The sequence below is a fragment of the Ambystoma mexicanum genome, chromosome 10 (genome assembly GCF_040938575.1).
Source record: "Ambystoma mexicanum isolate Mex_15411 chromosome 10, UKY_AmexF1_1, whole genome shotgun sequence".
NCBI classification, from domain to species: Eukaryota; Metazoa; Chordata; class Amphibia; order Caudata; family Ambystomatidae; genus Ambystoma; species Ambystoma mexicanum.
In genome coordinates this window covers 180,796,903-180,823,163 of record NC_090932.1, presented here as the reverse complement: position 1 = coordinate 180,823,163, position 26,261 = coordinate 180,796,903, and the positions used below count along the sequence as shown (strand labels likewise).

Below are 26,261 nucleotides of genomic sequence, written 5' to 3'. Positions count from 1 at the left end.
TGTGACGCCTTGATGGATTTAGTTGTACAGTTAGATTTTCGCCTCTATGAAAGAAGATTGGAGCGTAGGAGGGGAGACAATAAACAAGAGAATAAATCTAATCCTAGATTTGATAGACCTAGGCAGGAGTTTGTAAATAGAGATTTTAGGTCAAAAAATTCAGAAAGTTCAGGAAGAATTAGAGGACCTCTTTCTAAGGAGGAAAGAGATAGGCGAAGAAATAATAATCTCTGTCTTTATTGCGGAAGGAGTGGACATTTTCTTGGGAACTGCCCTTACACTCCAAAGAAAGTACAAAATCCTGACGGCAAGAATCATCAAGTAGCCAATACTCTTCAGGCGGCAGTTCCTCACATAACAATTAATGTATCCTTGATTTTTTAAAAGAAATTGGTGGGTAGCGGTCCTGTGATTATTGATTCAGGAGCAACTGGGAATTTTATGGATTGGGGAGTAGCAAAGAGTTTAGGTATTCCCTTAGTGAAGAAGGTTTTATCTGAGCAGGTTAGTTCAGTGGATGGATCAGAATTAACTTCAGGACCAATCACACATGAAACTTCTCCCTTACTAATGATTATGGCAGGGAACCATGGAGAGGAGTTGATTTTTGAGATTATCGATGATCCACAATTGAAGATTATTTTAGGCATGCCCTGGCTTACACATCATAATCCTTTGATTGATTGGGGCAGAAGGGTGATTGAATTAAATTCCAATTTTTGTAAGGAACATTGTTTTGAAGGTAAATCCTTTGAAGATACTCAGATTGATGATGTTAAGAGTGCAAGGTTCTTAGGAGAGGTTGGAGCTCTTTTTCACTCTCATACTATTGGAGCTGTTATGGGAGAGTTACCTGATTGCTACAAAGAATTCAGTGATGTCTTTGATGAGGTAGTGGCAGGTGGTCTTCCTCCTCATAGACCATTTGATTGTAAGATAGAACTTGAACCAGGAGCCACTTTATCTTGTAGCAGGGTTTATGCACTTACTGAAAAGGAAAACGATTACCTTCAGGAGTATTTAACTAAAAATTTAGCAAAGGTTTTCATTAGACATTCCAAGTCCCCGGTGGCATCTCCTTTATTTTTTGTGCCTAAAAAAGAGGGAACATTGAGGACTTGTATTGATTATACAGATCTAAATAAGGTAACCATCAAAAACAGATATCCACTTCCTTTAATTTCAGTTATGTTAGATCAGATACAAGGAGCTGAAATATTTTCTAAATTGGATTTGAGAGGTGCTTATCATCTTGTTAGAGTAAAAGAGGGAGATGAATGGAAGACAGCTTTCAAGACTAAGTATGGATTATTTGAATATTTAGTGATGCCTTTCGGATTATGTAATGCCCCAGCTTCATTTCAGTTTTTTATTAATGAAGTTCTACGTGAGTTTCTGGACATTTTTGTTGTAGTCTACATCGATGATATTTTGATTTATTCACAAGATTCGAAACAACATCAAAGTCATGTAAAATTGGTCCTACAAAAATGGAGAGAAAACCATTTATTTGCAAAATTGTAAAAAAGCCAATTTCATACTTCTTCAGTTGAATTCCTTGGTTTTGTGATTCCTCCTGGTGGGTTGGAGATGGACTTAAAGAAGATTAAGGCTGTCAAAGACTGGCCATCTCCGACTAAGGTTAAGGAGGTGCAGAGTTTTTTGGGTTTTGCCAATTTTTATAGGAGATTTATCGAAGGATTCTCTCAAATCATTACTCCTATTACTAAACTTCTTAAGAAAGGAGTGAAATTCATTTGGAGTGAAGAAGCTGAAGAGGCTTTTCAGGTTTTTAAAGATCGTTTCATTACAGGACCTCTGCTTTTACATCCTGATCCTTCTAAACCTTTTTTTGTTGAGGCAGACGCCTCCAATCTGGCTATGGGAGCGGTTTTATCTCAAAGGCATGAAAACACTGGACAATTGCATCCAGTTGCTTATTTTTCCAAAAAGTTTTCTTCAGCTGAAATCAATTATACCATCATGGATCGTGAGCTTTTAGCGATCAAGGCAGCCTTTGAGGAATGGCGCCATTATTTAAATGGAGCTAGACACACTGTGACAGTTTTGACTGATCACCGAAATCTTTTATTTTTAAAATCAGCTAAAACTTTAACACCCAGACAATTAAGATGTCATTATTCTTTTCAGATTATGATTTTGTAATTACATTTAAACCTGGAAGTCAAAATGGAAAGGCAGATGCTTTGTCTCGTCAGTTTCCTGGTAGTGAACAATTGAAGGAGATTGATCAACAACCTGTGATTTCCTCTGAATATTTTATTGTGGCGGGAGTTTTTGATGAAGGAAGTTTTTCTAAAGAAATTCAAGACTGTATGACTTCTGAACAAATGGATGAATGGGTGAGACAGGACCCAGTGAGAAAAATTAAAAATGGTTTACCATATTTCGACACTAGATTATATCTTCCTTTAGAGAAGCTCTGTGAAAATTTTTTGATTGATTGTCATGAATCAAAACTCTCAGGTCATCCAGGGTTTAGAAAAACTTTAGAGTTGGTCAGGAGGGAATTTTGGTGGGATACAATGAGAAGTGACATTTTAAACTTTGTTAAGACTTGTGAGACTTGTATTAGAGCCAAGTCACATGTAGGTAAACCAATGGGTTTATTAGAACCTCTTCCAATTCCGCCGCATCCGTGGCATACTATTTCTATGGATTTTATAGTTGATCTCCCTAAGGATCAAGGTTGTTCTACAATTTTGGTTGTTGTTGATTTACTTTCTAAGGAAAGTCATTTTATTCCAATTAAAGGGGAAGTTACTGCAGAAAGTTTAGCACAGCATTTTTCCCAAGGCATTGTTCGGCTGCATGGTTTACCTAGTCAGGTGATTTCCGATAGAGGTTCTCAGTTTATTTCAAAATTTTGGAGGGCCTTTTGTAGAAGTCTTGGTGTGGAAGTTAAATTAACATCTGGATATCATCCCGAGACTAATGGTCAAGTGGAACGTGTTAATCAAGAGTTGGAAAAGTACTTAAGATGTTACTTGCAAGCAGGAGACAGTTGGGTAGACCTAATTTGGATAGCAGAATTTGCATATAATAATTCTATGAAGGATTCTACTTCTATGTCACCTTTTTTCTGTAGTCGTGGTTTCCAACCTCGTTTCCTTAGAGAACAGATAGAGAAAGACATTGGTAGTCCAGCAGTTGAGATTAGATTACAGTCTATGAAGGAGAATTTGGTACGAGCAGTTAAGGCACTTCAATTGAGTAAGGCTAGTTAAAAGAGATTTGCGGATGTTAAACGCAAGCCTGGGCCAGAATTTTGTGTTGGGAATAAAGTTTGGTTGTCTACCAAGAATTTGAAAATCAAGGGTTGAACTAAATTTAGTCCAAGATTTATAGGTCCTTTTGAGATTGAGACTGTGATAAATCCAGTTGCAGTTAGATTGAAACTTCCCGAAAATTTAAAAGTACATCCAACATTTCACATTAGTCAGTTAAAACCATTTGTTGATGGAACTAGATTAGGAGTTCCTCCTAGTCCAGTTTTAGTGGAGAATCAATCTGAAGAATTTGAGGTCAGAGCAATTTTGGACTCTAGAAGAAGTCGTGGAAAACTTCAGTATTTAATAGACTGGAAAGGTTTTGGGCCTGAGGAACGCTCTTGGGAATTTGCTAGTGATGTCCATGCTCCAATTTTTGTCGCCAAATTTCATAGGACGTATCCTTTCAAGCCTGGTCCGGGAGGGAGGGCTTGGAGAGGGGGTACTGTCAGGTTCCATAGTAAATAGGTGGTAATTAAAGAATTATTATCCTTATGTTCTTTGTTTATTTCATTGTTAGGTTTAAAAACTAAATATAGTCCTTTCACTGTTAAAATGGTTGGGCCTTAACTTCCAAATTCAGAGTACTGCAGATACCCCAAGCCAAGATGGAGGGCAGAGGCAGGAGTTCTGATTGGGTGGCAGGTTGACAATGGTGTGACTCCCAACATTCTAAACTGCCTTTCATTAGTTTAGTTTCCTGAGCTGGTCATGTTTCTGTTTATCTCCTATGTTTTGGGCCTTGGAAAACTCATAAGAAAATATCTTCAAGACTAAAAGAAAAAGAAACAACTCATTCAAGTTACATCTACTCTAAAGAAATTAATTTTCCCTGTGGAAGAAAACGCTGTGAGGTCTTCTAAAGCAAAAAAGAAGCTAAGTACTTTTTATGTAATTAATCTAATTGAACTGCCAAAGTTAGCCTTATCTTCTGTTATTTTCTCCTCTAAAGTGCAAGGATTAAAGCTTTGTCTTTTTTTAACATTGACATTGGAAAACCAGGGGAGCTCTAGTCAAAAGTTGATTGCGTGCGCGCGCACAAGAAACTGTTTATTAAACACTGCACTTACCTTGTCAGATCGCATTCTGGATGACGAAAAAAGGTGAACTCATTCTTGTTTAAAGAAAACAAGGTAAGCCTGCATGTTTAATTCATTAAAAGACGTCGTGTTGTGAAGCCAGTGTTTTTACATGGCAAACTCATTCATCAGAGATTAAGTCATGAAAACATGATATTTAAAGGCTATTAAAGTTAATGACTGCACAGGCAACCTTGTTTTTTAAAAGCAGCACAAAGAAGGATATTTATTTTTGAGGCAAGGTATTTTTAACAAAGAGGAAAATATATAAGACTTGTGTACCATATTATATGAGGAATCTTCCAAATGCATCTCATTACATGCAAAGACGTTTTTTTGAGGAATAACTTTACTTTAAAACTGCACTCAATATTAAATGGTATTTCCTTTGGTTGTTGAACTATTTCCATAAAGAGAGGAAAATGAAATGGAATGAACTGATTAAGGAAATAGTATCATTTTAAGGAAAACAAAAGATTATTTCTGTGTTTTCAACTATTTTTTCAAGTGTGCTTCATTCAAAAGACTCATCTTCTTGAGACATTCTGGAGTTTGTGTTCACAGTTTTATTGACATTGTTTGGAAACACATTTTCTTTTCTTCAAGTTCATTTATTTCCACAAGGAACCTCCATCAGTTTAGTCACTTGTAATGACATTCAGTTCATTGGTTTTCAGCAGCATAGTTATGAAACATGACCACCAAAGTTTGCTTTTAGGGTAAAAGAGTTGGAGTTATTTCAAAACTAAAAAAAATATATAGAAATAATTATCATCCTCTGGGCTCTTTGCAGAGGGTATTCAGGTAGGATTGTTGATATTCATTAAATAATAGTTGTTTAGTTTTGTAATATTATTTAATGCTTAACAATTTTCATTCATGCAGAGACTGGATGAAGATAGAAGATCCAGTGTCTGATTTGTTATTTTATCCACTTTTCCCCCTTCCCCCCAAGGGTGTCTAGTACTCAGCTGTTCAGTTTAGTTGTGAGCTAGACATCTTAGTGGGATCGTGGGACTCAGCAGCTCCTGCGTTGGATGTGGATATTACCAGCCTGACAGTAGACCACTCAAAACGTTTGTTTTTCTTTAACAGAGCAGTGATGGGCTGGACGGTTCATAGTGATAATACCGAATTTAAAAATCTCGAAAACCAAAATCTCGAATACAAAAGGCCGAAAAATAAAATATCGATTTTTTTTTTCAATGTGTTTTTTTTCAAAATGGGGGGGTTCCCCCCAACCCCCCCTTTTTTCATTTTTTTTTTATTTTACCCCTTTTTTTTACTTACCTGACCCCAAAAACATATATAAATAAATAAATAAAAAATTCGATATTTTTTTTCTCGATATTTTATTTTTCGGCCTTTTTGTATTCGAGATTTTGTTTTCAAGATTTTGACTGACCACCGGGCTGGACTATTCGAGAGAATTCAGGAATGAATCTGCGGTAAAAATTAGCGAAGCCTAACATGCTTTGGACTCCCTTTATAGAGGTTGGTGAAGGCCACTTGATAATTGCATCGACTTTCTTTGAATCCATATGGACTCCGTTGGGTGACAATATGAATCCCAGGAACTCAACTTCAGTTACGTTAAAAACGCATTTTTCGAGTTTAGCAAAAAGGTTATGTTGACGTAGTCTCTTGAGGACTTCTCTAACATGTTTCCGATGTTCTTCTTTAGATGATGAATAGACGAGGATGTCATCAATGTAGACAACAACACACACATCTATGAGTTCTCTAAGGACATCATTCATAGAATACTGGAAGGCGGCAGGAGCGTTGCAAAGTCCAAAGGGCATAACTTGATATTCAAACAGCCCATACTTGGTGCGGAAGGCCGTCTTCCATTCATCGCCCTCTTTTATTCGTACCAAGTGGTAGGCTCCTCTGAGATCCAACTTTGTATATATATATGCGTCTTTGACTTGGTCCAGGAGTTCAGGGATCAAAGGTAACGGGTATCTGTTTTTAACGGTGATTTGATTCAGGGCGCGGTAATCTATACAAGTCCTAAGGTCTCCTTCCGTTTTCGGAACGAAGAACAAAGCCGAGGAAGCTGGAGATTTTGAAGGACGGATAAACCCGTTGGCTAGGTATTGGTCCAGATATTGTCTGAGGTGAAGATTCTCTGGCTCGGTGAGGGCATAAATCCTACTGCAAGGAGGAGTTGTTCCGGGTATCAGATCTATTTGACAGTCGTAAGACCTATGAGGAGGCAGGGTGTTAGCTTGATCCTTCCGAAAGACGTCTTGGAATTCCTGGCATTCGGGAGGTAATTTGGGAACCTCAGAAGAGATTGCCGCCAGTGAAACATCAGGCCAAGGATAACAAGTGGTAAAACATTCTGAAAACTGAACCGTCTTTGCTCGCAAATCGATCTGAGGATTGTGCTTTTCTAACCAAGGGATTCCCAGAATGATCTGGAACTGAGGGGCCTTGATCACATCGAACACAATTTTCTCCCGGTGTCCATCTTGGCTCACTAGCGTCACATCTTGGATGGCGTGCGTTACTGGTCCGGAGGCTATCTCCGTGCCATCCACTGTAGTAATGACGTCTTTTACTGCCTTACGGACAAGGGGTAGGTTCATCCTTGATACCATTTCACGGTCCACATAATTACCGATTGCTCCGCTGTCGATGTAAGCTTCAATTGCATGCAAACGATCCGGACGATCAGGACTAATGAGGACCATGGGCACCACGAAATGCGAGGTCACGGGACAGATCTTAACGCTCGGCAAGAGGACCTCTACACTTGTCAGGCTAGGTCGTTTCCCTGCTCAGAATTTGTGGTACAGGTATCTGCGGCTCCTACAGCCTTCTTAGCTGGTTTCACTGGACAGTCTCGAAGAAAGTGCCCTGAGTTTCCACAATAGAGGCATAATTGCAGCTGTCTTCTTCTTTCCCGCTCCTTTTGGGTTAAAGGTCCTTTCATGCCCCCTATTTGCATGGGTTCCACAGTGTCAGCTCCCCTAGTAGAGGTCTGTGGTTTAGAAAACACTCGGGTATCAAATTTGGAACGATCAGCTTTCCTGTTCTGTAATCTGTGGTCCAATTGGACAACTAAGTCAATATAGTCTGAGCATTCTTGTGGAGGATTCACAACTTGAGCTAACACATCCTTGAGCTCTCCACGCAAGCCTCGGTAGAAAAGCGTTATTCTCTTATCCTCAGGCCATTGAGTTTCCACTATAAGTCCGTTGAATGAGGCTATATAAGTCAAGAGGTCTTGATTACCCTGTCGTAATGAAAGAAGTTCATTGTCCAAGGCCTGCCCTTGTGCATGTCTTGCGAACAGTTTCTCCATGCTGGACTGGAAGGCCTGGAAATCATGTAAAACCGGATCATCCTGGGTGACTAAAGGGATCGACCAATCTGCTGCACTGCCACTGAGATAAGAAAGCACGAAAGCCACCTTGGTCTGATCTGTTGGGAATGCAGCTGGTCGACATAAGAAGTGTAGGCGGGACTGGTTGATGAACACTGCAAATTTCTTTGGGTCACCAGAAAAGCGTTCGGGCGGAGCCAATGGCACATTACCGGGTAGATTGATTTGCACTGGATTTAAAGATGATGCAGAAGGATAAATTCCTCCTGGAGCGGGCAAAGGTGTCTGTCCTGCCTGCGTTTGTAGCAATTGCCTAGCGAGGTCCTCTGTTCGCTCCTTGGAAATTATCAGCTCTCTTCTTAGAGAGTTTGTTTCCTGACGAGCTGCATGTACTTCTGCTCTTAATTCCCCGAGCAACTGGGCTAATTGATCAGTGTCTGAGGTTTCCATTGCGCCTGGGTAGGAGTTTTGCGGTGGGCTTCACGTTCTGTAACTCTCACCTGATTCCCACGGAGGCGCTGGTCTTGGCAGGAAGGTGTCTGCGACTCGAAAAGTGATGTGCAGGACTCGATTGGCTTCTGGGGTCGAACCTCTTCTCACTGTGTGTCGAACTCGAAGGGTGAGGTTTCTTAGATAGGTGAATACTGGACTCTCCATCTGCGTCTGGTGCAGGGTGCCGTTGCCAGTTCCTTCACTGGTGAAACATAGGCCTCTTGAACTCAGAGGATCGTTACCGTCGTTAACTGCACGAGCGGTGAGTTTCCGGACACCTTTTTAGTCTTATGGCATAAGCTTCTTATATTTGACATCGTCCTTTTAACTTCAACTCGGGATGTCGCTTATCCATGGCATTTCGTCTCTTTTCGTCATTCACAGGTCGTGGTTTTCTTTATCTGAGAGTCAGTCTGAGTTCTTGTGACGTCAACATTCATCTTCTTTTAGGTCTTTCTTGGCTTCTTCAGGGACTGTACGATCTTCATTCCGTTTTATTTGTTGATATGGTTTCCTCAATGGTTACTTTACTGTCCATGTTTTCTTTGGTGTCGGTACTTCAATAGGTGCTGTCGGTCTGATCAGTACCAGGCAAAGCTCCACTGCGGCTCTCTGCTGGTTTATTTGCTCATTGTACATCACGTATCTCGGTGTGAACGTTCCTGGCACTTCAAAATAGGCGCTTTGAGTGTGGGTCGTGCTTGGGACCTCCTCTACAGTGATATAAGCCACTAGCTCCCTACTTCCCTGACGTAATTCCAGTAACTCTCCATCTACACACTGAGACGACGATCTCCTGTCAAACATCTTACCAAACTCATTCTTAAACTCAGTCCAACTGTGTAACTCGGCTGCCCCCTTTTCCACCAAAGTAGCAGACCATGCAGTTGCTTCACTCGTTAAATAGGAAATCAGGAACACCGCCTTAGAAGCTCCTGTGGGAAATGACTCTGGTCTACACATAAAGTACAACTCACATTGCATCAGAAATGATTTACATTTCCTCAAATCTCCACCAAATCTTTCAGGGGTCCCCAAAGGTGTGGTAACTAAAGATATTCCCAGAGTTATAGTAACCCTCTTTTCTCCAGGTGCGCTCTTTTGCCATTCAAAGCCACCCTCAGGATACACGACTGGAGGTTCTCTTTCTATTTCCTTGCTCAACCTTGAGAGTCCTCCTGACTCTGTCTTATGAACTAAACTACTTAATTCTTCCATCTTTATACCTAGGGACAATGTTTCCTTTTTAGCTTCCTTCATATCCACCCTCATCTCCATCAACATTTTCCCTAAAGCACTTAAACTCAATTCTGACTCTGAGTCCACCTTCACTCAGGCAGGATTAATTAAGTGGGTTTTTCATTCCGTCAGATCCAGTTTGGCAATTCCTGCAGGAGTGATCATAGCCCACCAGACCCCCTAAGCCTGCTGGCCCAACAATATGTTAGTTAACAACTTTCAAGCTGGCAAATCCAAGGGGAAAGGGGAGGTGGATCAAATAACAAATAGCCCTTGTCGCCTGCTCCCTCCTTGGTAAGTCTGTTCAGTAGATAACCTAAAAATTAATCACAAAACATATTACTCACTTATCTACACATCTCTATAGTTCTTGTTACTATCCAACCCAACTTCCCTACAATACCTGTTGCCTATATTTCCTTGCTGATAGGCTTGATAAAAATGCAATTCCTGCCAATAGTTGCTGCTGTGCTTTAATCTTTTCTTATTCAAAAAACCTTTTTTAAAAAAATGCTGCTTGAACTTGTCTTTACTTCTGCTTACAGTCTCTTTTCAAAACTTGAGTTCAGATTAAGGAAATAAATAAACAGATTGGAACTACTATTTCTTTCCTCAGCAAGCATTCCACTAAGAGTCTTCAAACCTCTACCAATCGCGCAATTCCGTGATGCTAAATGAAATGACATTGTTTCCAACGGGAAACACTAACTCTATTAACTGCTGCAGGCCTGGGAAGTGAAATCCGTTGATTCTGTCGAATCCGCACAATGTATGTAGAGATTAACTGAATCTCTCCCTCAGATGGACGAGAAAAGAGGCACACTCGCCTACGTCTTAAGGTCCTGTCCTCAAGCACCCGAATGCAATCGCCTTGCGCGCTACTCTGAAAGAAGTGGTAACGCAATTATATTAAATATACGGCTAAGCAGATAACTCAATTGTATTGTGTTAAAACTAAGCTATGGCTACGCGCGACCGTTCGCCTCTGTTCGTAATTTAGTATGCATGCAAAGCAGGCTGCTACGTAACGCTCCGGCTTCTAGCTCGCCACACTTCTAACATTGATGCGTTTAGCAAACAACCTTCTTTTCAAACGAAAGCTAATGCTAGTCTTTTCATTGAAATGAGTTCACAAACAGGTAACTAATGTTTCATCCTATCTTCATGAAACAACTCTCAAACTAAACATCAGAAGATTGAAGTGCACTTAGCTTTGATATGATAAGATAAGGTTTATTTATATAGCGCCTATACACAATATGTTTCAAAGTGCTTCACGACAAGGGCGGGAACAAGGGAAAATACAAAACATTCTTACAGGCCATGAAGAACAAGAATGTGAAAATAACTATCATACTCGGCCTAGCGACATTTCAGATAGTGCAAGTGCTACGACACATATAGGAGGGAAATGGGAAACAGACAGGCGACTACCATACTAAGTCTGACAAGCCAGAGAATTACAAAAGGTTAGGGAGAGGGCAGGAGAAGGAGTGAGAGGAACAAAACAAGCGGCTATCGTACTAGGGGGGAATAACGAGCAAGGAGAGTGGGAGGAGACAAACATAGTTACTATCATACTAGATCTGGGGACCATTCAGAGTAAGTGCATAGAAAAAAGAGGGAAAGGAGAGGAAAAGAGAACAGAGGATAAAGCAGTGAAAGGAGCAGTGAAGCAGAGGGGGGAATGAAAAACAGTTGAAGTCAGTGAGGCACATAATGTTGCAAGGGAACAAAAATGTAGGCAAGGAATTCATGAAGAAAAAGAGCACAGCATGAATCAGGGACAACCTGAGAGGGAAATCTAGGGAAGGTCCGGCATGAGAGTTGAGGGGGGTGAAGCCCCAAAGCCCCAGGAGTCAATATTGGGGGTCATTACAACCCTGGCGGTAGGGGGTTAAGGGGGCCGGTAGAGCTTCCGGCCCCGTTAATCCCCTACCGCCTCATTAGGAGTTCCGCTCGCGGGACCCGCTAAGGACGCCTGCTTTCACCAGCCGTCCTTAGCGGGTCTCGCGAGCGGTCCAGTATGCTAACAACGTGCCCGTTATTAACAGGCCCGTTGTTAGCATGCTCCCCATTCCCATTGAGCCCTATAGGGGCTAGAATGGGAATGGGGATGGGTTCCTGGAATGGGGAAATACCGGGCCCTCCAAGGTCGGAATGACCCGGTATTTCCCCATTCCAGGAACCTGGACCCGGAATAGGGGTAGCCATGCCGCAAATAGTGGCATGGCTATCTCCAAGCTCGTAATGACCTCCAATGTATCCAAAAAGTAAATCCAAGCGTTGGCAAAAGTCAGTGATGGTGAACCCTTCGTGAATCAAGATACCTCCAGCAATGAAAAGGGGGGGAGGAGGGGGGACACACTCATATCAAGGGGGGCAAGAGGGGGCGCATACCCGCATAACAGGGAGCCAGAGGGGGGTGGGGGGCACACACGCAAAGCGGGGGGCCAGAGAGGGGGTGGGGGCAAAACCTGCATCGGGGGGGCACACACTTGCATCACAGGGGCAAGAGGGGGTTGGGTGGCACACATTTGCATCACGGGGCAAGAGGGGGGTGGGGGCATACACTCGCATCACAGGGGCAATAGGGGGTGGGGGCATACACTTGCATCACAGGGGTAATAGGGGGTGGGGGCACTCACGCATCATGGGGGCAAGAGGTGTATGGGGGCCACACACTTGCATCACTGGGGCAAGAGGGGGGCACACACTCACATCAGAGGGGCAAGAGAGGGGTGGGCACACATTCACATCACAGGGACTAGAGGGGTGTGGGGGGCACACAATTGCAGCACAGAGACACAAGGGGGTTGCGGGGCACACACTCACATCACGGGGCAGAGGCGGACAGGGGTAGACATGGTCTCGTTGTGGGCCTTAGGTGCAGGCCTCCAGATAAGATGCGTACCTGGCCGTTTTGCGCATGAAAATCTTGTAAATACGACAGCTTTATTATTTTCCTGTGTACATTTACACACAGGTTTAGAGCAGAGGGCAGTGCAAAGGTCAGGTTACTTGACAGAAACCAGAAGGCTTCTTTTGATTTTTATCTATATGGATGTAATTGCAAGCCACCCCTGAAACAGAATGTATTTCAAAAAAATAAACTGCACACTGTGATAAAAGGAATGGTTTCTTTCCATTCAGCTTCTGGGTTGATGCTCATGCAGCAGACATAAGCACTGTGCATATTTATTTTCCTAGAATATTAGAATTGCATAATTAATTAGATGGATAACTAAGTTGCAATTGAGAATGACAATTTTGTAACAAATTAGGCTTTTTTTCCCAGTGAAAGCAAACCAGTATTGCACAATTGTATTTTTCAGAGTTCTGGTGCTGTGCGCTTAATCATGCGGAGGCACATCATTTTTACATTTGTAATTGAATTTACACTCTGACCTTGCAGTCAATGGGGTACAGTACTATAAATGGTCAGTGGCAGCTGAGTCTTTGCTCAAGGATGGGTGATTGTCATTACACCAATTACAGGTGTTCTAGCCTCTCAAATCTTCAAGACTACAATGAAAACATCCACATTCTGACTCTCTAGGAAGTGCAAGCGCTGTTCAAAAATAAACCAATGAAAGTTACATTGGTAATTGAAATAGAAACTCGCAAAACCTGTCCCTGTGATAATCCAGATAGGTATTTAACCTTATGTAGCACTTCATGAATGGTCAGTCCAACATCTAGATACTGTGATTATTAAACCTCAGTTAATACTCAGTTAACAAACATCTGAAGGATGTTAGCCAATAAGATAGCTCAGCCAGTTGAGCACTCGTTGCTGCAATCTGTAGGTTGCAGGTTCGAATCCCGGCAAGGCCAACATAGCTTTCCATCCTTTGGAGGTCAATAAAGGAGTACCGACTTTGGTTTGATGATCATTGTGATAAATATGTTCTATGTACAGTGCTTTGCCAAAAGCGCTATATAAATAACCAGTTGACCATTAGATTAGATATAGAATTTAGCATGGAGTCGTCCTTGCCTCTCTGCACTGTTGTATCATAACATTGGCATACCATTAGGTAGTAATAGCTCCAGAAAATGAGGACTTTCATTAAACCTCTAAAGACAATTCTGCTATCGAACCTCAAAACTCACAATACAATTCAGGTTGCTTTACTATGTAATTGGCTGGGTTTTTGTGATTTAAATATATACAGGAGAGATCAAATGGCTAGACCTTAGAGAACTAATGAAAGGTGTATTCTGTGACAATGCAGAAAGCTGCCACATAGTAATGATTTCCATACAGTTTTTGCACACGTCCCACATGTCCGCTGGATGTCATATACATTTTACTCTCTTTCAAAGGTGAAAAGTCATTTTTACTCTCTTAAAATCACATTTACTCTCAAAGTTTAAAAATAGTGTGTAAAATACTCCCACCTCAAAATCTTATCTGCAACACTGCTTAGGTGGATAGCTGCTCCCACCTCCTGGTTGCTCTCATTGGCTTAACAAGCCAAGTACAACCAATGGGAGGGGGAGATGGGCCAACCCAAGGCTGCAGTTCAGGTGGAAGAAAATGTGCAGCCATGTTGGAAAGCATAGGCACAATGAGGATGGGTTGCAGGATGCAAAGAAAATGTCACTTAAGCAGTAAAGATAAATGCCCCCAAAAGCGCTGCTCCTCCAAAGTCAATCCTCGACGGTAGTAATTATGAATTTTAAAGCACTTTTTGACAAAATAGTGTCGCGCCACGTGCGCTTAACACAACACCAGGCTTACCCCAGCAATTCTGCGGGTGTTTCAAGAAGCCCACATGAGGCAGCTGGAGAGCCCCAGCGTCAACGATGATCATCTGGAAGCAGGAGAAGGGGCAGAGAAAGAATGGAGGGGTCTCGTTGGGGGCCTTAGGTGGATGGCCGGCTCCTACCTCCCGGTTGCTCTCATTGGCTTAACAAGCCAAGTGCAACCAATGGGATGGGGAGCAGGGCCAACCCACGGCTGCAGTGCAGGTGGAAGAAAACGTGCAGCCATTTTGGAAAGCATAGGCACAATGAGGCTGGGTTGCAGGATGCAAAGAAAATGTCACTAAAGCAGTAAAGATGAATGTTCCCAAAAGTGCTGCTCCTCGAAAGTCAATCCTCGACGTGCGCGGTATTAATTGCGAATTTAAAAGCATTTTTTGACAAAAAAAGTGGCCTGCCACGTGCGCTTAACACAAAACACCAGACTTACCCCAGCAATTCTGCGGGTGTTTCAAGAAGGCCACATGAGGCAGGTGGAGAGCCCCCGAGTTCAGTAACTTGCTTCTTCTCTGTAATCATACTCTGGTACTTTTTCACTGGTTTCTTACTTAAATGTCTTACGATTTACTCTATATAGGGTTTTAATAACTCTGGATTACTGGAACTTAAAAAGCTGTGACCTGCTCCGATGGTTTCTTGAATGAAAGGCAGTTTAGAACTCTAAAAAGAGTCCAAACTACCACACTCCCAGCCTTAGCCAATCAATGCTGCTGAACTGAGCCTCCATATTGCCCTGGGGAAACAACAGCTACCTGAAAGATACATTAAGGAATAGCCATAGTCACAGATACCCATGCAATCAAACAGAAAGTACCCTCAGTTACCAGCCCTAAGCTTAGACAGCCCACATCTCCAGATAGAATGTCTAAAATGTGAATATTCAGGGACCCTGACAGTCATGCAGAGGGAAGATGAAGATACACAATGGAAAGAGATGCAGGCTGGTACATCGTCAGTCAAGAACAGATACTTGTAAAAAAGAAAGAGGAGTTGCAACAAGGCTTGCACGTGGCTCAGAACCCCTGAGCAATACAAGCAGTTATGGGCCAGGTGCAGAGCTCCCTAATTGGTGACACCACAGATGCTAGGGCTAATGACGTGACCCAGCCAGGTTTATGGGCTCTAATGGGTGTTATCACCCCACTCCTTGAGTTTAGGGCAGTCGGAACTATCATGGATCTCAAAAGAAGGGATCATGTTTCAGAGGCAAGAAGGAGCCTGCACTGGCTCCCTATAGAAGCCAGAATTGACATTTGCCTTCTCATTATAACACAGAAGTGCAGGACAGGATCGTTGCTCCTATATCTGAGTGAAGTATTGGAGTTAAAATTGAGTGCACAAAATCCTGGATCAAACAACACCAATCAACTCAAAGTTTCAGCCCATAGGATGACCCAGGCAAAAAAAGGAGCGTTCTTTGTAGCAGCACCCATTGCGTGGAATGCTATTACTGCATTGTCCTCTGACCAGCCTGTGTCACATGCATCTATATCGCCCCGGACTCAACGGCGTGTCTGCCCCTGTTTAATGTGTTTGGTATGTTGGGCGCTCTTAATAGGTTTCCGGGTCAGTGGTGCACGATATAAATATAATAAAGTAAAAGTAAAGTAAAGGGCCTGAAGCGAAGTTGATGGTGCTCATCGAGGAGAAGGGATGATACCACCCATTACAGCCTGTCAACTAAGTTGTAACACTATTATCATGCAATCAAATTGGTGGCAAACAAAAACAAGATTTTGCAAAAGATAAATGAAATATGGCGCTCAAATTACACTTGCTCCATTGACGATCTCTGTAGGAAAACATTGTGACGCAGCAGGCAGGACAGAGAAGAGAAACGAAGAACCCACAAGCAGATGGAGACGGGTTGACATGACAGTTGATGGGAGGTGGGAAAACAGAAGAGGCACAATGAAATGTGATCAGAGGTGGGGCAGGCAGTTTATGGGGGTGCTAGGGATGGGGTCCCCGGCTGGAAAAAGGAGCCTGCTTTTCCCAGGATGTCAAAGAAAGCGAAACGAGATGAGCATAGGCACACCTTTAATCTTAAACTCGACCACCATATTGCTTGGGGATAAGGACAGAGGCCATGCATGTCACAGTGGGAGAGTCGAATGTTGGATGTGAGGCAGGAGCAGGCTTTATAGTGGTGATTAAGGCCTGCTCGTGTCCCATTGTTGTCAGTGGAACAGTCAATGTTCCAATATTATAATTAAGCTATAATGCTACTTTCTGAGGGCCTTACCGGGTGGTAATGGTTTGCCGCCAAGTTAATAAGACTGAGCGAATCGAGGGCACATAATACAGGCAGTGGGTCATTTTCACTTGTTACAGCCCACAGAACAGGGCATTATAGCTATTAACACCATGGGCCAAATGCTTGGGGTGCAAAGGCTCTGTATTGTGTGGGAAATAATGACCCATGTGCGTGCTCGACCCATTGTTTCTTACAAACAAAAAGCAAAATACCACCAAGATGATCACCATGGAACTGAAGGGTGGGACTCTTGTGTGGAGTGTCTATTTCATTACCATGCCATGTACTGGATGGTGCTGGGAGCTACAGCAGAGGAAGCTGGAGTATGTCAGCGTTGGCGTTGCGGATGGAGTATCAAGTTATACGCATGCTTTGTGAGGAAGTATGAAGAGAGTTAGAGGCGGGTATAGGCAGAGGGTTGAGGCTCCTAATAGCGGGCAGATGGGAGAGGAAGTGGGCAGTTGCAAGCAATATGCAGCATAATCAGAAAGCAGACTTGAAAGCAACCCGACTCTCTGCTGCACCTGCCCATAGTAATAATAAGAATAAAGACCTGGGGAAGAACATTGGGAAACTGACAGCTAATTTAGGATCCAGCAATTAGAGGGAATAATTCCCTGGATAACCATGGATCCTGACACCTGTCACGATTCCAACGTTCTACCCGGAACATTGCGCTCTCCGGCCCCCTCTCTCACACTTACATTTTGACAGAGGCACCACAACCCGTCCTCTCCGACCGCTCCTTTCTCATCTGGCAGCCCCGTGACATCTGCCCTTGTCCTCACTCTCCTGCGGCTCTGCCTCTTTTCGGAGGAAATGAAGAAGGGACTTCACTTCCTCAGCATCCAAGGAAATGAAGTCCTTTCTTCATTTCCATGGCAAGGAGGCATGTGGGAATGGGTACAAGGAAGAGGTCCCATGGCTCCCCTGCCTAAGTTTTGCATGTGGCTCTGGATGCTAATGGGGTTATGGCTCGGGCCAATGGGGCTAGATGGCCTTGTATGTGACCCTAAGCCCTCCTTCTGCACCCACACTTTGCTCTGGTCCGCAAGTCTGGATTGTGGGCACATAATGTGTCGTATTGCAAACTAGCAGTGGTAATAAGGAACAAATGACTTTCCTGTAAATCTTGTTCTCCAGCATGGGTCTTGCATGGATTCACATGCAAACCCTACCTCCTTCCCCTCTTGGGCTTTTCTTGGCTCTCTCAAAAGGCCTTAGTTTGTGAAACAGATCTTCAGGGCACATGCAACGTCCAGTGAATTTCAGGCGAAGAAGGATTTGCAAGGAGAACTGGCAGAACCAAATGTTTGTTGAGATGAAAGTCCGACTGAACCTTTGGCATGAAGGAAAGATGAGTCGGTAGAACTACTTTAGTGGCATAGAAGGACAAATACAGAGGCTTACAGGAGAGGGCCTGTTTCTCCCCAAAGCACCTGGCAGAAGTGATCGCCACTAGGAAGGCGGTCTTCCATGACAAACTTCAAAGGGGCTCGACGCATTGGTTCAAATGGAGGCCCATCAGTTTAGACAGTACCACGTTGAGCTCCCTCGCCGGTGCAGGAGCCTTCACCAGCAGGAATGTTCTGAAGAGGGCATTGAGGAACACCTTACTGAGCCTGCAAGACCACAGGGAGAGCTTGTATGGGGTCCGTGTGTAACGGAATATGGCGGCCAGGTGGACCTTGACAGAGGCGTGGGCGAGGCCAGCCTTGGCCATCGAAAGCAGGTACAGTAGAAGCTGTGAGCAGTCACACACAGTGGTGAAATCTTCCACGGCTGGCATCACACTGGAAATCGCTTCCACTTGCGCTTGTAGTAAGCCAGTGTGGAGGGGGCCCTGGCTTTAGCTAGGATCTTCTTGAATTCACAAGGCAGTGAATAGTGTCTGAATTCTAAGGCTGCAGGAACCAGTCAGTGAGGCTCAGAGACACTGGGTTGTGGTTCAGTATTGACCCTATTTCTCTGGAGAGAAGGTTGGAAGTGGAGACAATTTGATCGCCGGTGCCAGCGACAGATGGAAAAGGTCTGAGTATCACATCTGCCTGGGCCACGCTGATGCAATGAGGATCATCTTGCAGTGGCACGGTTTGAGTGCGTTGATCACTCATAGCAATAGCGGAATTGGCCAGAAAGTGTGCAGGAAGAGCCCCTCCCAAGGGAACGTGAATGCATTCCCCGGACTCCTCGGCTGAGGATATCTGCTGGCAAACTTCTGACACTTAGCGTTGGAGCTGTCGGAAAGAGGTTGATCTGAGGGAGACCCCAATTGCTGAAGAGACGCGACACTTGCACTTGTTGAAGCTCCCATTCATGGCAGGAACGCAGCTCCCTGCTCAGAGAGTCTGCAATGGTGTTCTGAATGCCAGCCAGGTGAAATGAGACGGGAAACATTTGTTGAGAAATGGGCCAGCGCCATAGAGATTGTGCTTCTAGGCGGAACACGGCGGAGCGTGTCCTGCCCTATTTACGGTTGTAACACATGGTGGTGGTGTTGTCCGTGAAGACCTGCACCACCTTTTCCTGGAGCTGAGGCAGAAAAGACTTGGGGCCCAAAAGACTGCCTGCAGTTCGAGGACGTTGATGTGCAAATCCTTTTCCTCTGAGAGCCAGAAGCTTCTGGTGTGAGAATGTCCTGTGTGGGCTCCCCAACCCTCCAGAGAGGTTTTGGTCATGACTGTAGTTTGATACGGAGGGATCTGAAAGTGAGCGCCGTGTGAGAGCGAACTGACCACCATTGCTGGACTTGACGGAATGCCCGATTGAGGGCGATCTTCATGGTCCATGTATCAGTGACTCGCTGAGACCTAGCATCAGATATTCTTGAAGGGGTCTCATCTGCAGCCTGCAGAAGGGGACCAGATGGATGAAGGAATACATCATCCCCAGCAAGGACTTGATGGACTGGACTGTTGCCACGGAAGCTGTCAACAGCCATTGGACTTTTCCCAGGATGGCCTTCACCCTCCCCTCCGAGGGCGTCACCAGACACAAGACTGTGTTGAGTCGGGGGACCCAGGAACAGTGCGTTCTGCGATGGCACTACGCAGGACTTTGGATAGTTGATTGAGAAATTGGATGGTCTCTGCAGTGTGCTGTGTTGCCAGTGCGTGGGAGCGAGACCAGATGAGCCAATCGCCCAGCTAAGGGTAAACATGGATTCCTTCGCAGTCACCGGTGGCAGGCATTTGGTGAATACTCTTGGGGCCAATTTTAGGCCGAAGGGCAAGGCCTTGAACTGGTAATGTCGCCCCTTGAACGGCAAACCATAGGAACCTCCGGTGTTTGCGATGAATGGGGATGTGGAAGTAGGCATCTTCCAAGTTGAGGGTGGCCAGGAAATCCCCTTCCTCTAGTTGGTAGAGTACGTGCTGCAACGTGACCATCCTGAACTTTTGGGATTCGAGGAACTTGTTGAGGCGCTGAGGGTCTAGGATCGGGTGCCATTCCCCTGGCTTCTTCCATACCAGAAAGTATCTGGAGTACACTCCAGAGCCCAGGAGACACTGAGGGACTGGTTTGCTCCTTTGCCTAGCATGGCTTGAACCTCCTTTAGCAGCTGAGCCATGTGCAGTTCTTGTCTCTTGACAGGAGGAATGTGTGTGCATCTGTCCTAGAATTTCAAAACGTGCACTGGCTGAAGGACATCGAGCACCCATTTGTCTGCAGAGATTTATCGCTACTGAATGACAAAATGTGATAGTCGGCCTCCCACTGGGATGCGGAAGTTGTGGCGCAGGTCGTGGGCCAGTTTAGGACTGCTTCTGCGTCTGTGTCCTGGATGGGGTGAAGATGACGCTGGGAGCCACTGCCGTAGGCCTAGGAGTGTCCCATAAGCCTGATGGGTGGTAGAGCAGGAGGGCTGACGATAGCAGCTGGTGAAACTCTTTGAGGATCTGGAGACTCTCCCCTTGGAGGAACGAAAGCATGGTCTCCTCTGCTAAAGTGCTCCCAGAGAATGCCCTGTCTCAGTGTCAGTCTTTATGGCCTGAAGAGTTTCATCAATCGCCTTGCCAAACAGGATGTAGCCATTGAAGGGCATGTCAACTAACTTGGTCTGCACATCTTTGCAGAGGTTGGTGGCTTTGAGCGAACCCTGGCGATGGAGGGCCATGCCATTCCCCATCTGGCGAAAGCCAGAATGCGGGTATCGAGGGCAACGGTGATGGCGTGGTCAGAAGCCACCTCCTCCTTCTAGAACAGGGCTAAGGATTCCGCCTTTTTATCGTCAGGGAGGATGGGCCCCAATGTATACCATAACCTCCTGTCATACTTTGACAGGATGGCAAGGGCGTTGACAGCCTTGATCATTGAAGCTGCCGTAGTGATGATGTGCTTTCCTGCAGCATTTAGCTTCTTATCCTCATAGTCTGGAGGAATCATGGAAGAAGAAGAGGGATTTGAAGACCTCTTACTAACAGCAGCCTAGACCACAGAGTGTGGTGGGGGATGGGACCTGAGGCACCCAAGGGCTTGCTATCTAACCTGGTACTTCTTCAACTGGTCACGCTTAGCAGAAGTGATATTAGGGGCCTTCATGACCGCTAAGCAGTCCTTCCATATGTCAACCAACAAGAGGACTGAAACAATTATCTTCTTGGAGGACTCCTGCAGTTCAAAAAGGAAACCTTTCTTTTTCCGGCAACAGGTTGAATAGCTTGGCAGCCTTCGATATTATAGAGTGGAAAGAACCAATCTCGCCTGGGGAGAGGGCCTGGCAGGCGCGTCTACATCTGGGGATTCCCAGATGTCCATCTGAGCTGGTTCCTCTACCACAGGGGATAGCGCCACTGGCATTGACCACTGGGTGCAGGGGTCTTATGAGGTGGCGGCTGAGCCCAGGCTGGCCTCAGAGGGCTTCTTGTCGGAACAGGGGCAGGAGCAGTGGGCTGGTACTGATGGATCTCAGCCATAAGTGTGTGTAAGGTGGTCAGTATATCCAAGGACATGTAGGCACATGATGCAGGAGCAGGTGCAGCAGTATCAGGGCCTAAGTCCCTTGGAGGGTTAAACTACTGGGAAGGCATGCAGGCCGGTGACCCCTGATGAGCCACAGGCAAAATGGGTTGGTTTCCCTTAGCACCTTCCTGATCCGGAAAAAATCCTCTGGAAGCTCTTCAGGGCTGGTGTAGATTGTTGGAGACTGTCTGGGGGATTCCGGAGGTTCCAGAGTGTAGAGTGGTGCATCCTTGGTGGCTCTGGGCAGGAAGTCCAGTGATGGAGGCCTGTCTCTCACTAAGTCAGACCCCTTAGGGAAAGTGGTGATGACTGAAGCCTGCAGAGCAGGAAAAGGTGCTGTTGTTGACAGGTCCGTTGTCAGTACTGCTGACGGATATCTAGGTGGAAGAGAAACCCAGGCCATTGTCATCATCGCACTGATTGTTGCAGCCATCAAAAGAAGAACAGACATCATAGACGGAGTCGTCAGCGATGTATTCGCTGACGGGGTCGTCGACGGGGCAGCGACTTTGGAGGATGAAGTCGCTGCCGAGGCTTGCGTCGACTACGGTGTCGACGACGGTGGAACTGGTAATGGGTCCTTCAATGACTTGCTCTTCGACAATGATATGTGCTTGGTTGCTGACGCCAGCAACTTTCTCGCTGATGTAGACAGCCCACCAGCTGGTAAGCTAACCGTCGACTGAGACAGTCACGGCGACCAGCCTCTTTTCCGAGCCCAGATCTGCAGCCGCAGCGACTGCTGACAAGGAAGGTGATGGAGTGTGTGATTTCACTTTCTTTTGGATCTTCACTAAGGAAGCATCCTCAAATGACATCAACTGCTTTTTACTAGAGGGACTACGCTCCTTGGACCTGCCGGCCCTGGAAGAGGCATGACTAAGCCAGGATGCAGCGTCAGAGGCCTTCCCTTCTTCAAACCATGTCACCAACCTCCGTTGACGATCCTTCCGTGTCCTCGAGGAGAAACATTGGCAAATAGGACATCCGTCCACATTGTGGTTTGGGTGAAGACAGTAAATGTACACGGGGTGCTGATCCTCGAAGATTTTCTTCAGACTGCAGGTTTCCCAGGATCTGAAGGGACTTTTCTTTGTGGCATCCGCCATGGTCAAGGTGTCGAGGTGAAGGCCCAAGACTGGGCCAGTGGAGCCACAGACTGGAGATCTGACGATGGACCGATGATAGTTTCCGGCAACATGTCCCTGCCGCCGGTAGTCACAACATGATGGTAGACAATGAAGCGATGGAGAATTCTCGCAAAAATAGGCAAAAAAAGAGTAAAAAACGAACAGATTTCAAGAAGCAAAAGATGAGGACTACCAACACAAGAAACATGCAGTCAAAATCTGAAGTTGGCCACCAGGGGTGGAGCTTAAGAGGAAGAGTGTCATTGGCTGGGTCAGTATGACCCAAAGTGACACTGATAGGCTATAGAGGAAACAAGCAGTGTTTAGCCTAAAGCTAAACTGCTTTAAATTTACTGAGGATTCCCAGCCTGATGACGGGGAATATTCATAATTATGTGAATCCATGTAAGACCCCATGCTGGAGAACACTCAATTATTGTATTGTAGTGAGAGGAAAAAGAGAGAGGAGTGAGCAGGCGGCAGAAAACTAAGGAAAGCATTCCAGTTTAGTCAAAGGACCCCGGGGAACATAGCCAAAGATATTTAACTGGAAGAAGTCTTTGAGGTTACCAATGGGAAGAAGTTCACTGCATCCAACAGAGGGCAGAGTGTGAGATTTCCTGGGGGTCAACAGGATGAACATCCAACTGGTGATCTTAATAAGCATGGCTTGTCCCACTCACCATGATCACTACATATCCTTGTACTTCCCTTTCCCTTGCCCACATATCACTAACGTTCCAAAACCGTTCCATAGCTCACAAGTGGTCCTTAGCTGCAGTGTCCAATTCCTGTATTTTATTTTGTTTGTACCAAATTTGCCAGTTCCCTGTTGTCAATATCCAAAACATTAATCTAGTCCAAAGTAATTTATTTATTATATTCTTTTATTGAACATTAGTATGGCGCCTATACAGCAACACTTTTTTCCAGGCGCTACAAGACAAAAAGTGCGGGTTACAGAGGAGAAAACAACAATAATGGTCCTACTAGACCTTGTGACATTCGGATTGTGCAAGTGCTGTGAAAGTTCCAGCTATACCACCATTTCCAAGCCAGAGGAAATGCAAAGTTGATTGGTTGAGAGATATTCTTACCTTCTTTCAGTGGTAGTAAAAAGTAGAGTTGTGCCCCTCCCTCCTTTGAAAGTTTGAGTGGGAAGTCGAAAATCCCCACTTCTACACCCTGTGAGTGATTAGTCCCATGGATGCCAGCGAAAAGCAAGAACTTCACCCCCAGTGGAGATAGCTCAACTTACAGTTAATCATTCTGAGAGGGTAGTGACCCTCACATGTGTCACACTCACCTCTGTTGCCACATTCTGATTGGCTCCGTTTTCCAGCAGGTATTTCACCACCTCCAAGTGATTCTCCTGGGCAGCCATGTAGAGGGGCGTGAAGCCTTTCTGTGGGAGAAGATAGAGAGAGTTATAAAAGCCACAGTGGTCGGCGTTGCGTGCTGAGGGCTGGGGTGAGGTGTGGGTAGTGCAGTGCATACAACTAAATAAAATACAAGGCTGGAAGGGAAAGGGGGAATACCCCTTGAAAATGTGCTGGGCGCCAAGGTATACACTATGAGGAACAGGAGCGTACTACACAAACACCAGTAATCCAATGGCCTTGTACACATATCTCTAGAAGCAAAGGACTTACTAAGAGTAGCGTACACATTTTTAGATGAATGCTCACTCATGATGCACCTTTATGAATATGAATGTGTGCTATAAGGAGAATACAGGTGTGCATTTATTCACAAGACTGTCCATCTCAATCCTACACTTTAGGAAAGACCTGAAAACCCTACTCTTAAAAGCTGGTCGCAAAACGTATCCCCTCGCCCAGAGTTATCCCCATCACCTGTTACCTTTGGCTTTCCCAGCAACCAGATTAATACAGGTGTTAATGTGTAATAGACTTTGAAAATATGTGACTTTCCGGTAAGCACATATGTACTTAGCGGTATTCACATAATGGATTTACTGACATATGAGCACACATGTACATGTGTTGCAGATATGTATGTACAAATGTTACAGCTGAGTATAAGTGCCTGTGCTTTTGAGATATATGAAGGTGTGGCTTATGCAGAGATGTATGTAAAAGATGTGCCAATCAAGTTAATAAGAGTGCCTAAATTACAAACATGTTTGAAACTTGAGATGATAGATCATTACATCTGGGCCTGTGTTAGAGATTTATGAAAGGGTGTGAGTGACAGGCGCACACACCTGCCAGTAATACCATCACCTAGTCTGTGTTACATTCATGTATGAAGGTGTAGGAAAGACATGGAATCCAAATGCTTGGCTGGCATTATTCATGAATCAAGTTGCAATTGCAGGCGTGTATATGTAGGCTTGTTTTACTGGGGAAGTAGGTAAATGAGTAACTGACATGTGCCGACAAGTGTTTCCATGCAAGCAACGACATTATTTACCTGAGACTGTGCGTTGACATTGGCACCATAGTTCACAAGTTCTCGGACCACCTCCTCCTGGCCGGCAAGAGCTGCAATATGCAGGGCTGTATTTCCTTTCTGAAACCGAGCACATTCAGTCAAACCAGATAAGAATAAAACCCTGTCCATCTCTACTTTCTGTGTGCCCATCACAAGACAAGCAGTCAGAAGAGCTGTGTATCGAAAATGGTAGAGAAGAGCACAGCCACACCTCTGGCTGTACAGACATGCTCTTCTGTCACTGCACATAGTGGAGATGTATCAATGAACCATGCATGCTGCATGCATGTGGTGCAGGGCAAACAAACATGGAATCTGCAAAGGTTTCTGGGCCTCCACTGCATGCATGCAGTTATTCCAGTGTGATCTTGGTCATGCACACACATACAGTAATGGACAACAATGAAGGCGTACATTCCCCAATTCACTTATATGTCTTGTGTCACTTTTTTGCAGCTGCAGTGAAAGCAATCTTCCTAATCTGCAAGAATCGGACATACTTATAATCAACTACATCACTACATGTGAATGGAGAACTAGTTTACAACATACAGTGCTGAAGGAGAAGCAAGAATGTGTCATATGTGTAAGTTATCATATTTCAGTAAAGAGCAAAATGATAAATTGATCAGCACTCTTGTTTGGGCTTTCTTAGTAGACAGATTATATTCAATAACATCTCGCCTTTGGCTAATTGCTATATGTGTGTGTGTATACATAAATACATATATGTAATCGTATTTCTGATGCTTGTGTCTGCTTAGATTCACATGCTAGGCATAGGCCGACATCAAGTAGAAGCTGCGCAGTATTACAGTTGTTGTTTTCGAAACTCGAAAAGGGACATCGACAGGGCATGCCAGTAATACTATCCCTAGTGTGACGTCCACTGTACCCATTGTCCTTCAGACGTCGAGGTCCCTCAGATGAACAAGTTACTTCTTACCTTGTAACGTTCTTTCCATGGGATGTTCCTCCGACGTATTCCTTATCTTAGATATCTCCTTCCAGCTTTGCTGGCCTCGGAAAATTTTTCTCTAGAGGGCGCTGCGCGTCGATGTCCGCCGAGTCGATGTCCCTCGACAGCCGCCGTATCGACGTCGATGTCATCCTGCCTATAAAGGCCGCGCGCAGCGTCCGTTGCTCAGTTCCGTTTTGTAGCCCACAGTTTTTCTGTCTGGACTAGACTAATCACTCTGAAGGAGCGTAAGCTGCAACAACAAGGGAAGTAGTACTGCGGGGATGGAT

General features: G+C 44.8%; 1 protein-coding gene across 8 annotated transcripts in view; it reads right to left on the bottom strand.

The window, feature by feature from the left end:
• The window catches only part of ANK1 (ankyrin 1), a 2,823,483-nt gene that overhangs the window by 2,128,488 nt on the left and 668,734 nt on the right, over positions 1-26,261 (bottom strand). For all 8 annotated transcript variants that reach the window (XM_069617665.1, XM_069617670.1, XM_069617666.1 and 5 more), the window contains 2 exons: positions 24,993-25,091; positions 23,863-23,961 (listed from right to left, as the gene is read on the bottom strand). In XM_069617665.1, the coding sequence (XP_069473766.1) occupies positions 23,863-23,961; positions 24,993-25,091 (198 nt within the window). The remainder of the gene's footprint in view (positions 1-23,862; positions 23,962-24,992; positions 25,092-26,261) is intronic.